At 33.7% G+C, this 17,704-nt stretch overlaps 1 protein-coding gene across 1 annotated transcript; it reads left to right on the top strand.

Annotated features, from left to right (window-relative positions):
• The first annotated feature begins 8,559 nt into the window (after positions 1-8,559).
• LOC148192621 (uncharacterized) lies at positions 8,560-10,861 on the top strand. Its single transcript, XM_088099126.1, has 3 exons — positions 8,560-9,248; positions 9,552-10,283; positions 10,434-10,861. The coding sequence occupies exons 1-3, from the start codon at positions 8,619-8,621 to the stop codon at positions 10,647-10,649; spliced, it is 1,578 nt and encodes a 525-aa protein (XP_087955252.1). The 5' UTR covers positions 8,560-8,618; the 3' UTR covers positions 10,650-10,861.
• The last annotated feature ends 6,843 nt before the right edge of the window (positions 10,862-17,704 follow it).

Genomic DNA, 17,704 nt, shown 5'->3' with positions numbered 1-17,704 from the left:
TTACGACGAACAAGAGTAACATCCAAATATATATTAGATATTACAACTATTTAATATACCAGTGCCCATCAATTTAACATGCAAAGTGTCAGAAACACCTGCGACAATCTTTTCACCAATATTTCAACTTTATTATATTATAAATAAACTCCATAATTAACTAGATTACTGAATTAACATATAAGTATTAAGGCAAGATTTATTTTGTTTCATCCAGGACCATCATAAGTTTATTTTACTATTACTGAATAATTGAATATCATGATATTCAAGATTGATTCATTACTCACCGACAACATCAAAATAATTCCAGCACCAACACCAGTGTGCATTTGCGTTGGTCAAAAATTCATATATTTTGATAGTTATTTTTTATATTTATCTTAAATTTGTTTTCTATTGAATAACTTAATTATTTTATCTAATAAAGTGACGTTATTCAGGAACAAAAGAGCATCCGATATTTTCTTGGATTTATTGTTGAACAGGATCAAGATCTTGGCAAAGATTTTTCTCTACAGCCGTTCTTCGGATTGTTATTGGCGACAATAGGTCTTCACGAGAATTAAGTGGCAGCAATCTCGACTTTTCCTTTTCGCCAGAATGAAAACATAAGGAGCAATGAAATATGAACTAATATCATGACTTCAATTTTTTCTTTTACTGCTCTTATAGCTTCGTTTCTTCCTCGATTTCGATTCATTTGGAATTTAGAGATTATACCTTCATTCATTGGAAACCTAGCAGTTGTAAGGCAAATATTCGTGAAAACTATTACGAGGGAAACCATCACCCTTGAGGGGGAATCTTCTGACACCATTGATAATGTCAAGGCCAAGATCCGGAACAAGGACGACATCTCCCGGGTCAGCAACGTCTCATACTCGCCTCGAGGACAGCTGCACCCTCGCCGAATACAACATCCATAAGGGTTCTACTCTCCACCACTTCCACCGTCTCCGTCGTGTGCCCTTGGATCTTCTCCATTCTCAACATCCATCGTCGCCACGTTTACCTGCGGCGCCTTGTCGGCCTCGAACGCCGGTGAGGAACTCCCCGGTGGTTCAGATCCTCCGACGAATACGTGGAAGCTCTGTGTTGGTCGCCGCTGCCTCATCTTCCAACTCACTCACGCCGACGGCGTGCCTAGGAACCTCTGCATGTTTCGCGCCCTCAAGGCACGCTCCCTCATTCTTCCTTTGGAGAACGTCCGCGCCAACATTTTCCCCGTTGCATATTCCGTCAAGGTCGTTGCCTCTGGCAGCATCACCAGATGGCCGCCGACATCGACTGTGCCAGGCTTTTCTATGCGCGAGCCGCGACCAAGTCTATGACTACGTCTTCGACGCCGCCATGGTGATCGCCATTCTCGTCCAGTGTGGAGATTGGTGGAGTTGAGCCCAATCGCTGTTGAGCTTCTTGGGTCTTCTTTCTCTCAAATGACTTCAAGTGGAGGATACTAATCACCGCCAGACATCGGTTTGGACCCTGCCATATCAATGGTGATGGCGAATAAACTTACGAGTAGGTGGGGGGCTACTGGACGTTGGAGGGGCATCGCGAAAAGAGAGGAGAACGACGATGAGGGGCCTTCCAACCCGATTCTCACTGACGACAGCCCCTCCACCGTCGTCTCCTTGCTAAACGGCGCCTGCGGCGGGTTCCTCTCCTTCCTCCACCACCACAGCTGCTTCTGCTGTCGCCACTGATGTCATCTTTGTCGGGATCGATGATTATCCCAAACTTGCCCATGTTCGTACATCACGTGCATAATTAATTTGTTGCGATGTGAGAAAAGATGCTTCTAGGGTGGAACCGTAGCTCTCTGGGAGACCATCGTCCAGAACCGAATACTTGAAATCAGAAAGGTGATATTAAGCAAGGAAGGGCTGCTCAGTTTGCTATAGTGGATATTACAAACCAAACACAAATGATGGACACCCCAGTGGTCTATGTGGTAAAATTAGAATTCATGGTGAAGGAAGTTTATCAATTAAGGATAGGCTCATGTCAATTCCCTTCCGGAACCGGAAACGGATCAGAGGATGGTATTTTCAAGTGATATTCCTGGTCAACATCATTCCCATATCAACTCATTCGGCTTTTAGAGTAATCCTATTTTGGAGCATGACCAAATGAGGCTTCGGGGAAGTGAAGCAGGAAAAACCTCATCCGAGAGTTTACAAAGTGGTTCTCATATAATTCCAATCAGAGGCGGCCGACGTTGGATTTCATTAAAATTGTTGAACGTACCTACAACGTACCTGTGAACACATCATCGTCTTTCCATTTTGGTCTTCAAACCTTCTTCAAGACTGATCGGTCTCACTTGCATAGTCGTCCAGTCTTACCGCAAAATACATTATTATTAATTAAAGTCATAAATGTGTTAGTATAATTGTCTAACATGTTTTCTGATCGTTTAAAGAATTATTATTCTTCAGTGCAAAGGACGCGACCCTGCATACAAGCTATTTAGCAAATGAGAGCTTACTACTCGTGCAAAATACAGCATACCGAGCACTTGGCCAACTTTGAGCAACCGACTAGCAGTGAATGTTTTTCAACTCCTGCCGAGCCCTTCATACGTGGCCAAAGTCCAAACAGATGTGACATTAATGTTATTACGGTCACCTTGTTATCTATTTTGCAGGACAGTAAAAGCACTTACAACTCATAATATGGATTTCACACAAAGCGGTCTTACTTGTTTGGCCGTCCGGCCTTATATTGTGTATATTTTTTCCTGACCATTCCAAATCGAATTATTTTTCTTAAGTGCAGATGACAAGGCTCTGCATGCAAACTACCTGGCCAACTTTGAGCAACCGATCGGTAGGGAACATTTTTTCAACTCGATGAGGCAAACTCTTTGTGAGCTCCCACCTTGGTCTTAGGGCACGCTTCTAGAGAGCTCCTAAGACCTAAACCGAGCGGGTGAGGCAGATTTCTTTCGTGAACTCTCACCTTGGTCTTAGGGCACGCTTCTAGAGAGCTCCTAAGACCTAAACCAAGCGGCAAAGCAAGCTCTTTCATGAACTCTCGTCTTGGTCTGGGAACATTTCAAAGGAACCCTTAGCGCAAAACCCGCTCGGACGATAAAGAACGTATGCTAGTATGAATTGAAACTCAGGTAAAACTCCTCTACCGATCGATATAACTTTATAAACCCAACCCAACATCAAAAGTTTTCTTAGGGCTTGGGAGGCTTATGTTACTATGGGCTCATAGCCAACCGAACGGTAAAAGTGCAGAAGAGTCGTCCGACCGATGATACCTCTCAGGTCAATAAACCGATCGGTAAAATCAGCCCGACCGATGATACCTCTTAGGTCAGTGAACCGATCGGTTAAATTAGTCGTTAAGGTAATTAATAATAATAATTGTCGGGGAGTTAATGAAAATAATTGTCATTTATTGACAATTAATATTGTCATTCATTGGTGGTTAATAAGTCAGACCTAACGATAAGCTCATTATAATTTATAAATATTTGTCTGGCCAAGGGTACAGGTAACTTGAACTTGAACTGAAACTTAGAGCTCTGATAACAAAATCTTGATTACAAGATTATTACGCAAAGTCACTGACTTGAGCGTCGAAGTTTCTTTTGCAGGCACCTTCCCCCGCGGCTCGGACAAGGAGAAGAGAGAAGACAGCACAACTGGACATCGGAGTAGACAACTTTGAATGTTTTGGATTAGGGTTCTAAATCCTGCCGAAACAGCAATCATCTTCAATTCATCTTCACCCACTGTCAGATGTTCTAAGTTCGGTGTAATTAGCTACAAAGACTGTCACGTGCATAAAGCATGACAGTATTAAGGAGGGAGAAACGGTTACACCTAGTGGCCACGTGTCAAACAAAGATGAAGGCATGGGAGTGCGTAGAGGGACACGTGAGAGGAGAGGAAATACTAAATGGAGGGATTTCATTCAGGGATAGTCAATCGGTGGTATGGTCCCTCTTTCTGCAATCACTCTTTCTTCATATTCTTCTTCTCTGATTTTAGTGCGGATAATTCTCTAAGTTCCTTTCCTTTATTCTTTTACAGAAATGGAACACATCATGGTTCAGCTGTGACTCATACAGTTTTATTTTCTGTATTTGTCATTTTCATTGTTAGCCATGTATTACTTGTACTGAGACAGCTTTATTTCTCAATAAAATTCCATTGCTTTGTTCGGTTTTTATACATACCTCATTTAGCACTGTTACATTGGTGCTTTCATTGACTTCCATGGATGAGAACACAAGATTAAAAGAGCTCCAAACCGAGATCCGCACAACGACTAATGATCTGCTTCGTCTAACAGCAATGGTGGAAAAGCTGCAGAGCACGACAGATGAGAGAAATCGAAATCAAGACTCGACGATGGATGAAATCAAACTCGTCTTACAACAACTATTGCAAAATTCCACTAGACATTTGGAAGTCCTTCGAACTCAAATTCCACAGTCAGAGTTCATCCACTACATTCTACGAACCCGGTAAAAGACATTTCTCTCGGTTTTCCGCACTTCAATGGCTTCACCCCAATTTTAGAATGGATTTTTAAAGCAGATAAGTTCTTCAACTACCACAACACACCTGATGCTGAGCGGGTTGAAATAGCTTCTATGCATTTTGAGAACGACGTGGTGCCATGGTTCCAAATGTTGCAGAAGATTGAAGTGGTCACAACCTGGAAAGCGTTGAAGCGTGCTTTGGAATCTCAATTTGGGCCCTCTTCCTTTGATTGTCCAATGGCAGAACTGTTTAAGCTCCAACAGCAAGGCTCAGTATTAGATTACTTTATGAAATTTATGTCGCTTGCAAATCGCTGTGAGGGTTTAACCGAGTAAGCTATTTTAAATTGCTTTATGAGTGGTTTAAATGTTGATATTAGAAGAGATGTGATTGCCTTGACTCCAACAAACCTATTATGAGCAGTAGCATTAGCTAAACTGTATGAAGAGAAATATATGCCAGGAACCAAGCCTACTCTTAATTACACCATTCGATACACAACTTCTCCGAAAGTAACTACGTCCGGGGTTCAAAACACCACAAGGACCATCCTACCAGCTTCCAAATCTTCCTTACCTCCGTTGTTACCTAACCCTCCAGGACCACCATTAAGAAACCCCAATGTCAAAAGAATAAGCCCAACAGAAATGCAATTACAAAGAGAGAAGGGTCTATGTTATTTCTGTGATGAGAAATTCTCTGTCAGTCAAAGTATTGATTGATGGAGGTAGTTCTGATAATTTCTTACAACCAAGGGTTGCAAAATTTTTGAAACTTCCCGTGGTGATGACTCCTTCATTCAAAGTAATGGTTGGTAATGGGAATTACATGGAATCTGAGGGCTTAATACAAAATTTGACTTTAATAGCACAGGGCAATGTTTTCACATTAAATATTTCCACGGTTCATTCAAATATTTCAAAATATTTATTTCCACTGTGTATGGTTCGTTCGAATATTTCAAAATATTTATTTCCACTGCGTATGGTTCATTCAAATATTTCAAAATATTTATTTCCAGTGTGTATACCTGATATGATTCAAGCGTTACATTTTGTATACAATACAAGAATTCGCCCAGAAAACCTCTATTCTTTATATTACTGATTTGGCTACTGATGGACCATTAACATCATGCAGAATAAGGTAACACATCATATGTGATGATAAAATGGGGTTTTATCGTTATTGTTATTGTTTAACGATAATTGTTTGGTGAAACAAAAACAGTATTACTATAATGGTAGAAAAGATTCTGAAATAGATGAAAAAGATTTCCGAGAAGATGTTTCTAGTCTCAGCATTTCCAGAGTGTCGAGGCTGATGCGAAAAGATGATCCTCAGAAGATTCGAAACCGTGTGAGGTTTCCCTAGCATCACCGCAAATGCGTTAAGGTCTGCAATTAGATAAGCAAGCCTTCTTGCGGACTCCGTCGTCCACAACGCCTGCGACGAATGCGGCGCCGTCTGTTAGCCTCGATCGGTGACGACAAAAAGTCTCACTACCAACATTAACTAGCTTCTGCACTTGAGAGCTCTTGACTTTGCTCACTCATACACATATTTTGATAATTACTTTCTATATAATTATTCTAAATTTATTCTATTATTCTTAGCTGAATAATTTAATTTATATCTTAATTTAAGATCCTATTATGTGATTTAGTTATTTCAAAAAAAAGGGGCTCGGTAAAAGAGCATCTTTGTTCACATAATGCTCAAAAAACCATAGTGCTTCCATTACAGTTATCATGGGCATGCTGCTACAGTGGAAACTGGAAACTCCTAGAAGAGTCGTCCGACATCGAGAATTCCCACGCAGTCCGCCAATCATTACTTATCAACGGTGGTTAAATGAATATTTTTATATAAATTATATTTTTGATGTTGTAGATCTTGCAGGCATTAAAGCACTTACATTTCGTTCATGACACATTCCAATATGATTCTCCAAACGGCCGTTCGGGGGAAATGGCTTAAGGCTCAATGTAGGAAGTCAGAAAAATGACTCCTACCTCAAGTCGCTCGGGGAAGTCGGGAAAATAGCTTTAGAAATACCCGCTCAACGCAGGAAGTCAGAAAAATGAATCCTGCCTCAAGCCACTTTGGGGAAAGTCAAAAAAATACTTCAAAAACTCTCACTCAACGAAGGAAGTCAGAAAAATGACTACTGCCTCAAGCCGCTCTGGGGAAGTCACAAAAATGGCTTCAGAAATCCTCGTTCAACGCAGGAACTTCGAAAAAGAACTCTTATCAATCAACTACTCAACATGTTCAACTTTGTCATGTTCCAATGCCTTTTCATTATAAAAACAAATATTGAAGCGTTTACTTTAAAAGCATATTTTTTTTGGAGTGAAAATCTCTTGTAGAGGAAAAAGTGTCAAAGAGAACTCTTAGTATTTTCTGTTCAGTCTAAGGAACAGGTCCAAAGAGAACTCCTAGAGTTCGTCGCTCGGTACATAGAGCAATGAAGACTTAAAGCATCGAAGATAGACTTTCTAAAGACCTCTTTTAAGGCTCATAATAATCCATATGCACCTCTTTTAATAAAGAGCTTGGTCGGACTTGGGGGGCTTATGTACTATATGAAATATACTGATCGGAGTTAATGGTCATTCATGGGCAATTATCAGGTATTAATAGGTCAGATTACCTTACGCTCTACAAATATACGGTGTTAATTATTGATTATTGAGTTTTGTTCCTTAAAATTATACTGCACTGATAACTAATCAATGGAATTGACTGTCACAAACTCTATAAATAATACAATTGATGTCAGGTACAATCATATTCTTCTATCCTAATGAAATATACACCTCTTTATGAAACATATCTCACTTGAGCATCGGAGTGTCTTCTGCAGGTCAACCACCAATCGGGAAGAAATACTTGAAGAGTTGGTCGATCGGAACATAGTAAGAAAGGACGACCGACCTTCGGACAAACGTTACCGAAAAGAGTGTTGGACATAAAAAAAAAAACATATTATAATGGAAGGCTATAATTTAAAGGTATCCTAAACTAGTTGCCAAACTTTTTTTCTTTTTCTGAGTAAAGTCATGAGCAAGAGGAAGAGCAAAATAAAGAATAAAAAAGTGAAACAATTGCTCTAAAACTGTATGGTGACAAGCTATGTGATTCTACTTTTATCGTTTGTTACTTGAATATTGACACCTATATATCTTTAATTACAAATTACTTCTTGCTATGAGGTCTAGTATCAGCCAACCAATAATGTGTTAACTTTGTAATCATTATTGCCATTGTTTATACATTATTATATCCGCTTCTGCCATTAAGTTGAAAAATTAAACGTAATGCAGCTGAGAGAATATTTTTTGGGTTAAAACATGTTGTCCTAAAAGATTAATTAAATATCTATCAGGATCTGGAGTGTATAACTGTAAAGCATTTTACAGTCTACTTTGGAAGTTTTACTCATCTCTATGGGGCTTTAGGTCAATATCCGTTTCAAAGTTCTAAACTCTCAATGATATGTGCTGAATTCTTTCCGTGTCCTTGGGAGAAAACAGTTTCTTCAACGACTTTAGCATACTTATTCTTATAGATCAATACTTCATACCAAACTTTCCTTATTCTGTAAAACACATTGAGGAATCTTGTAAAACTCAATTTTTTTTTTCTTTTTTCTTGAGTGATTTAGTTTTAATGTTACTAATTTTAAGTATTTATATTTCTTCAATGTTGAGTGAGTTCATGGGAGAGAGGGTAGAATTAGTTGACTCGATTTATCTCCTAATTTAGAAAAACTTTAAAAAAATCTAATTATAATTCAAAAGAAATTGGATCTGAAAACGGAACTTACTTTAACAAATTTTCGAACTTTAAATTGAAAAGCATCTTTGGAAGAACCAAACTATACCTTTTTCTTCGCAGCTTCCTTAATACCAAGAGCATACATAACCCTCTCATCATGTTAGCTTATCTCTTAAAAATACACTAAGAAGTATAATTCTTAAAAATATCGCGTAGGGAACACAACCCAAGCAACGATTGAGTTGAGGTATAAGAAATTTCACAAAAATCGTACATGTTTTGTTTGATTAATTCGTTAATGTTCTTTAGTTTTATGTTTCAGTTATGTCTTCCAACAAAGAGGTAACAATCCCTTTGAAATATTGGGTGGACGATTACAAAAAGCGTGTAATTGTGGCAGAAGCAAGTGGGGACTTGGTAGATGTTCTCTTCAGTTTCCTCACCCTTCCATTGGGAACTATTATTAGGCTTGGAAACAAATTGGATCAACATATAGAGCTTGGTTGCATCAATAAGCTGTACGAGAGTGTTGATAATTTGAAATCTAATGATTTCTGGAACAACGTCTGCAAGAAAATGTTGCATTCTCCGCGCAACCCGTTAGAGAGCTCTTGCCAAAGACTGAAAGTGAAAGTGGATGATACAGAACCCACTAAGTATTTCGTGTGTTACAGCTGTTCAAAGGAAAAGGATCTGTTGCTGAGTACCTTTGATGGTGCAAGGTGCCATTGTGGAAAATTGATGAGAAAAGAAACGAAGTTGCTGGAAGAATCCAAGGAAGAGCTAGGTAGGGACAATGGTGCTTTTGTTAAATCAGATGCCATGTTCTTGATCTTGGATGACTTGAGAGTCCTCCGAAGCTCTGTTGGTGACTCTGTTCAAACGTTTCTCAAGCATCGACACAAAGACATCAGCAACCTCAGAGAAGTACCTCAAAATGTTGGCATCAAGGAGGTAATTGTTTTTAATACATTTCTAATCAAACTTGTAAAAAAATAAGGTAAAATCTGTGGAGTTTAACCCTTCGTATTTTTTTGAAGAGTATGTTTCAGTCGCGTGCCCTTAAAATATTGAGCACGAATATGTATCAGGGAAAGAAATACGATTTGATATGTGGATGGAGAAAATACTTTGGATATTGAAATGATTATTTTGTGGTCTAAAGTTATATTTTCGGTTGAAGACATTTTTATGATTTGCTCAACTGATAACCTTCCTAGACTTCCTTAATTAGCATGGTTTTGGTTGTATTTTCAGATATTGAGCATACTAAAGCAATCCTTAATCTCCAAATCTCCTCTGAGTGATGTATTATTGAAAAATGAAGAAATCTCCAAATCTCCAAATCTCCAAATCTCCAAATATTCCTCACAATATACTGGTCCCATTCATTCCAAAGGTCATGTAAAAGTCAAAGTAATGGTGAGCAAATCAGAGAACAAGATTTTATTTGCTGAAGTAGATGGAGATTTTGTTGACCTTCTAGCCAGCTTCCTGACAACACCTATTGGATCTATTGTGAAGCTTATGAAAGGAAAATTGTGCTTGGGAAGCATTCGTAACTTGTACAAAAGTGTGAAGCGTCTCAATCCATCATGGTTTGTAAGATCATCTAACGAATCTTTAAAGAATATAAAGGTTGCTCCTCATTTTGGTTGTAAGAGCAATCCATTAGAAGAGGACGATTCTCCTGAATATTGGTATGGCCCTGTAGTGGAGAAAGAGAATGAGGGGCGTACAATGATTTCAAAGAGAAAAGAGTTGTTACGAGATCCAAAAAAAGTGAAACTTTTTGACCCAAGATGTTCTGATGGAGCAAGAGAACCTCCTGTGGGATTTATGAAGAGGCCATGTCTGTTTGTTGTGAGCGATGATCTGGAAGTGAAACCAATGACAAATGCTTCTAGCATTTCGCATTTGAAAGAGCTTGGGATTCTGAAGTTGAATGATTTGGAGGAACATTTTATTAAAGTCAGAAAGTCACATGAGGTAATATTTTCAATCAACTCTTTATACTTGTTCAACCACAATATTTATGGTTTTAATTAATCTAATAAAATAAATGGCTATAGTAAACTGCGTACAACATTTCTTCCTTTTCAATTCATTATTGACATTCATTGTATCTATTTTGGTCAGGCACTAGACCTTTTGAGGGTTTCTTTGACATCCAATGAAGATGCTTTGACAAAAAGCCTATTCTCTCAATTCTGGATATGTCAAAGATGCATCCCTTGCTGGGGTGTATTGGGAAGTCGACACCAAATTAAAAACGAAATAAAAAAGGGAGAGAAAGTGGTACCAGGTAAAAAAGAGCATGACGAAAGAGAAAAAGATAAGAAGGAAGTGAAGTAGAAACGAAAAGGAGGTACAAGAGACAATAGGTGTATATTATTGATAAATTCTGAAAAAGTCATGAAGAAATTAAGCCTAAACTAAGAGCGGAAATGGGTGTTCAAGTGCATTGTTGTAATATATTGATGCGTGAAATAGTCATGTTCAAGTGAATTGGACGACCGTGTAACATTTAATACAAATTTTATTATTGAATTAAATTACAAAGCTATACAAATAACTAATTTAGAAAAACATTGCAAGGTTTTTAGCTCGAGTTTTGCAACGAAGTCTCATATTTTTCTAATATATGCAAAAACAATAACAGGTCTAGATAAATTTATCAAATGTAATAAACAACCAATAATTTCAGAATATTTATGAGAAGAAATATCTTCCCTTAAGTTTTTCTTTAATTTAATAAATGGGTACGTTAAAACTAGTTTAACATCAAAATAATTCAATTTCTTCAACAGTTTTTCTACCTGAGATTATGTTAAAATAATATCATCATCTTTCTTTATAACCTAATACCCATAATAACATCTACAAGACTGAGGTCATTCATCATATCATTAGATAACAAATATTTTTCATCCTTTAAAAATAGAAAAAAAACACCATCATCATATTGTTTTTCATTCACATATTTATCACTATTATTAATATGAAAACCATACGAAAGAATAATACGATCAAATTTTCCATGTCTTTACTTTGATGTTTGTTTTAATAAAGACTTAACAGGTTTACATACTTTATTTTATTTTCTTAGCTTTATAAAGTCCTCATGTTGTTTCATATATATTTTCCTTTTAAATCACCATTTAAAGAAGTAGTTTTAAAATCTATCCATAAATTTGTAATACAAGAGCAATCAAAGAAGTCTTGCCTAATTAGTTTTTTTTTTTCTAAAAGTCCGTTTACATCCAATAATTTTACTACCAGGAGCAAGATCAGTTAAAAACCAAGTCTTATTTACTGAGAATTCATTTTATTATTAATAGCTTCTTTCCAAAATGAAGCATCAATAGATCTTATAGTTTCACCATAAGTTTTAGAATCATCCTCAAGTAAAAAAGAATAAAAGTCAAGACCTAAATCTTTAGCCTTTCTTTTTCGTTTTAGAAAAACAAAACTAAAAGCATCACAAATAACATTATCACTAGAAGGCAAACCAATATTAGATGTATCACACAAAGTTTTAGTCAATTTATCTTTTAAAATAAAAATATTTTCTTAAAAACAACACCTTTAGATTCCATAGTAGTATTGTTAGAAATTTCACTCACTTCATAACTAAGTAATGTTATGCAAGGAATAACCTTAAAACATAATCAAATGTTGTAACTCTTATTTTTCTTTTCTTATAAAGAAGTACACTAACCTTTGCCAAGCATTTTCACACTTTAAAATATTTTAAAAAAGGTTATCTTTTTTCTTCCATAACTCATAAGAAGTTTTATCACAATCTTTATAAAGAACTATAGTAAACATAAAAATTCATGAATCTCATAAAAATAGGTTTATTATCAACCATAATATCGATTATTTTTTCACAAGAATATCTAGATAAGTCTTTCTATATATCCTTATTCAGTTCAAATGTTTCCCATAACTCAATAATAGTTTTGTTAGGACAAACTATCTTTATAAATATTATCCAAGAAACCACTTAGAATATGTCCATGACATAAAACATCATTACAAAAAACATCAGTAGTAGAAGATGTTGAAGCATAACTCAATATAATAGAAATATTAGTAGCTTTAGAAATCACAAAAAAATTATCTTAGTCATCATCCATCGTAGTCATCAATTCTTCACATTCTTTCACACTAAATTTTTCACATTTCACTTTTAACGTAAAAATGACTTATAATGTCACATATTCGATGCTAGACTAAAAAAAATGTAATGTAAAAAACAACTTGTGGTATTTTTGTAATTAAAATGTTAAAATTGATGTCGTCCCATGTAAGAAATGTCAAAGGTGAACTAGCAACTACAACAATGACAACAATATTAAGAAATGGACTTTAAACCTAACTCAATCCCACAAAACCGGCATGTAAGATGAGGTTTGCACCTACTTATAGGCTTTAACCATAACTCTGATACCATATTAAAGTGAGCTTTAAACCTAACTTAACCCCACAAAACCGGTTTGTAAGGTGCGATTTGCACCCAGTTATATATTATAAATTTGTCTTATCTTTAGTCATATGGGACTTCCAACAAACAAAGTGACAACAACTATAAACTTAGGTGAGTTTTGGTTCATTTAACTCAAATACAAGTTGTTTCGTTATCCTAATTGAGATTTCATTCTATGTCTTGGCCCATAATTTTCATGTAAAGAATGTATTTTGAAGGCTCCATGCGTTTTGTTGGTTGAATAAAAGGGTAATTTAGTTTTCATATACCTTACACTTTATCTCTTGAACGTATGTGATTTTGGTTATGTTTCATTAAAGTATTTTTTACCAACATTTTTTAGTAGGTTTTTTTAGCTTTCTTTTGTTTCATTTAAATTTTTAAAATATTTATAATATCAAATTTAGTTTTATGTGAATTTTAAAATATATATTTAGATAAGAAATATTTTAGATGTTTGATTAATTATTAGGTTTATTGTTAGTTTATTTTAAGATTTATTAAGATGATTGATTAAATTATATGTCTAGACGCTTTTAAGCAATTAGTATCCTCAAAGTTTATTTCTCGTGATTAAGATGTCAAATATACACGAAATTCACAAATAAATAAAAACATTAATTAATTATTTCAAAAGTCAGTAAGATTTTTAAGTCATTGTTTTACAAATAAAAGAATTACTAATTTTATCAAGAATTAATTTTTATCAAAGAAACTCAGTGCACTATATTAAAAAGAAATTTTATACACAAGCTAGTATTTTATAATTATATTATTACCCTTACGAGTACTTACTTTATCATCAATTTATAAAATTCAAATGACAATTAACGTTTTAAGAAATACAAAATTCTCATAACTTTCTCGATTTACATCGAAGTTTGTTCTCTTGTTATTTGTAAATCCTCTTTCTCCAATAATCACTTCGCCAAAATTCATCTTCAAATAAGACATGAGTTATCAGTCTTGAGTTTATTTTTTTCATCCAGATGCGTATGATCTTGCGCATCTTCGAGATTATCTTATGAGTAATACATCATCTAATATAAAAATTAAAATAACAAACTGATAGGGATAATAAGACCCAATTACCCAGACTTAATTTCTTAACAGCTGTCCAAATAGATGGTTTTCAAGTCATTTCCAATTTTTGTTTTTCTTTTAATACCCATCTTGATATTGTGAGATATTTTTTCTGGGTTTTTTGTCATCTAACATTTATAATAATAATTTGCTATTAAGTTTGCTCGAATATCCTCAACTGGGATTATTGACACCTGTTAATTTATTTATTTTTTAAAATGGCAGTTGAGCCTAATTCCATGTCGCTCGTTATAATATGCTCATTAATTACCAAATATAATTAAGCCAAATCATCATTACATAAAACTAGGTTCAACAGGGACATGCAAGCACAAAATATGGGAGTATTTGTTTGTAATTTTTGTATATTTTCTATCCACGTATATTCTCTGTTGCTTAAATAACTTTTTTCTATCTAAATAATACATTTTTTCTTTGTTAATCAAACTATTAATAGAAATAAATTTATATTCTATAAAATTGAAATAAATAAGTGAAACGATAGATACTTCCCATTAGCATGAATAATATGTATACTAGTTTTGAATGGTCATAAAAAGGTGTGAAAATTACCTAGTTTGACAAACTTATTCTTTATTGTCAAACTTGACAAGCGTTTCCTCTGTTGTCGAGAAGAGGAGAATATCATCAAACTTAGTTTTACAATAGAAGATAACTTTAGTTCGAAATAATAACTTCAAATTGAAAATCGTCAAGACTCTGTATGACTTATTCTTGAATTATAAATTTTAAATCAACTACTCCATTTTTATAATTTATTGAATAAACTATCCCATTTTTATAAATGTATTGCATCATTACAATTCCATACACTCAACTCTTCCAAACTGTGAAAGAAGGAAAGCAAATGAGATGGAATTACATGCACTACACTATCACATCCCCGTGCATCCTACCTCTTCAAATACCCAAACCTATTTTCGTTCAGCCACTGACTACCACGCCAAAAAAGCTCTATAACAAATCCACTATCATTATATATCAAGCAGTAGATCTCACTGTATGTGAAACTGACCAGTAGAAGCAGGCAAAAAGAAGAAGCTGATGTGGTTATAGACATTGACATATATTAACACTTAATATATTTAATATACATTCAGAAACAAAATAAAAATAATAGGTTTATAGATCATATGATATGATATGAAGAGAGAAAGAAAAAAAACGTACGTAATAGTAAAAGTGTTATATAAATAAAATTATCATTGATTTGTAAATGAGTAAGTGAGTGAGTACCTTATCATTGAAAAAAAATTGTAAGATGAAATTCAAGATATCTTTCTAATACCTTTCAACTCATTAACAACAATTTGAACATCCACATCTTTCCCAACAACAAACATTATACTATTTTAAACTATATTTTTATGCCTTCACGGGATTGAATGTCAATGGCATCATTAAGTTGTAATGCTGAAACTCTACATGTTTCATACTTATCAAGCATTCTAAAGTCTCCAACAGAAAACACTTCCAAGCCTCTAATCACAATCTTGTAATCTGTTAACCTATCAAAGAACAAGTGATTGGGTAAAACAGAAACAAGCGGGATGTTTAAGCAAATCTTTTAGTTTAGAAAGAAACAAAATTTGACCTTGGTTTCTTTCTCCTTCCACCAATGTTATGATCAAGCTCTTTCTTATAGAAATAGAAGTGCAGAATCATCTAGTTTTCCTTTTCTTAGAGTAAAAACATTTTTATCTTTGTTAGCTATTGACAAACCAGCATCTTGAACCAAATCATGCATATTGAAATGATTATTAGAACTTACATCCAACAGTAAGCCTGAATGTTTTACCTTTTGGACTGATGTCTTCATTCTGTCCTAAGCTTCCCAAATTGAAGAGACCCCTTCAAGCACAAAGTAAGAAAATGGACTTTATCTCCTCATTTTCACTAATTCTTGCTTTTTAAGCTGCTCTAGTGTAGCTTCCTATACTGACTCACTTTTGCTTCGTAGTGCCTTTGCAACTACGGTAACCCTGCACAGTACTTCTTATCAATTTCTTGTTTATAGTGAGACATTTTATTATGTATTCCAACCAACTTTTTAAACAACATCAAAGCATCCTTGTCATCTAATTGCTTTACACAAAAAGTCGACTTTATATCCATTTTATCACACAATATTTTTTGTCCCGTCAAGTTACCAAAAAAAAATAATATATATATATATATATATATATATATATATATATATATATATATATATATATATATATATATATACACACTAAATTTAAATCAAGATTGACACTAATATGTAGCATTATTCTGTGACACTGGGTTACTCTAAAAACCTGACACGTGATAATAACAATTTTTATAAAAAAATTAAAATTTTAAAAATAAAAAAACTCACAAATTGACATATGACACCTGCTTAATATTATTAGTAATTTTTATTTAAAAAACCGAATTTAGACATTTTTTTCAAAATTAAGAAACAATTAAAACTTTTTAAGAGTAAAAACCAACTTAAAACTTTCACACCAAAATAAAATCCAAACGAGTAATTAAGTCTAGATTTTAAGTTAAACTCAATATTATAAAACTGATTTGTAATATAAAATTTACGCTCACTAATATGTTAAAAATTCATCTTATATATAATCAATATTTCAATAATAACCATAACAATTTAAACTTATATATAGAAAAATGCAATGAGATAATTTATATGTTATATCATTTATATATATTCAACCCTGGTAATAAAATTTTGAATTAAAAATATTTTAATTTCTTATATAAATTTGTTGATAACTAACCGGAAATTACTCTTTCATTTTTTTCCTTTTATTTTTTTTTTTTTATGTTTTCTTGCAGTCATACTGTTATAAACAAGTTACCGTGATGATAGTTACGTTTTGAATGTTTCCGATTTTGTTGTAGTTTCTGTTTGAATATTCATGTTTTTATTCTTATTATTAGCTCACCAACTCGTATTGTTTTGGAGTCAAAATCAACACCTTTTTTTCTTCTTGACAGGAAACTTCGTCGTATCTTTGGTCCTGAAAGCATAAGTTGACTTGTTCATGGGTTTTTACGTTTAAATACGGTACTATACACTAATAAACTTGCTTCGATCACAGGAAAATGGTCACTTTTACAGAAAATAGAAGTTGCAATATGTGGATTAAGAATTATTTGTCAACCGAATAAAATAGTCGGCGTAAAACTTTTTCGAATCTATTGATTTTAAGAATATTACGGAGTTGTATTTGCCATGGGGACTACTCAGATTAATTCAGTTGCTTGAAAAACATTATATTTTCTACGGATACAAAGAATATTAGACTTTTAATACCAAATATTTAGCTACTATATTACTCGTAATATATACATATATATATATATATATATATATAAGGGTTCTTCCTTCTAGCATTCACATTTATTTTTCAAATTTACATTTAAATAAAAGTTTTTAAAATTAAAATAATTACTTTATCAATTTTATCATTTATTTAAATTTAATAATTTATTTTAATTTAACTTTTAATAAAATATAAAACTACCTATAAAATAAATAAAAGTTACTTAGTGTAAAGTTATAAAAAATATTTATATTTAATTGCATAAATATAATAATAATTATCACAAAAAAAACACGCATTAGTAGAGGTGTTTTCTCAATAAAGTAATATGGAACTTTGACATGTTAATCATGATGTCTTCCTAAAACTTATAAATCATTTTTCATATCATATGAAGATTTATTAAGAAAATAAATAAAAATTTGGAGAATTAAACTTGACACATGACAAAAATTACACGAAAAAACCATACCTACTATGAAAATAAAAACTAA

Source organism: Vigna umbellata, chromosome 9 (genome assembly GCF_029865625.1).
Source record: "Vigna umbellata cultivar VRB3 chromosome 9, Vumbellata_1.0, whole genome shotgun sequence".
Taxonomy (NCBI): Eukaryota; Viridiplantae; Streptophyta; class Magnoliopsida; order Fabales; family Fabaceae; genus Vigna; species Vigna umbellata.
The sequence above is the reverse complement of the archived record's forward strand: the minus strand, read 5'-3'. Positions and strand labels throughout refer to the sequence as shown.

Excerpts from the sequence above, each read along its gene's own strand:
- LOC148192621 (XM_088099126.1), top strand. The coding sequence starts at position 8,619 with ATGTCTTCCAACAAAGAGGTAACAATCCCTTTGAAATATTGGGTGGAC. Across the intron at positions 9,249-9,551 it reads AAAATGTTGGCATCAAGGAG|ATATTGAGCATACTAAAGCA; the intron begins GTAATTGTTTTT and ends TTGTATTTTCAG. Across the intron at positions 10,284-10,433 it reads AAGTCAGAAAGTCACATGAG|GCACTAGACCTTTTGAGGGT; the intron begins GTAATATTTTCA and ends TATTTTGGTCAG.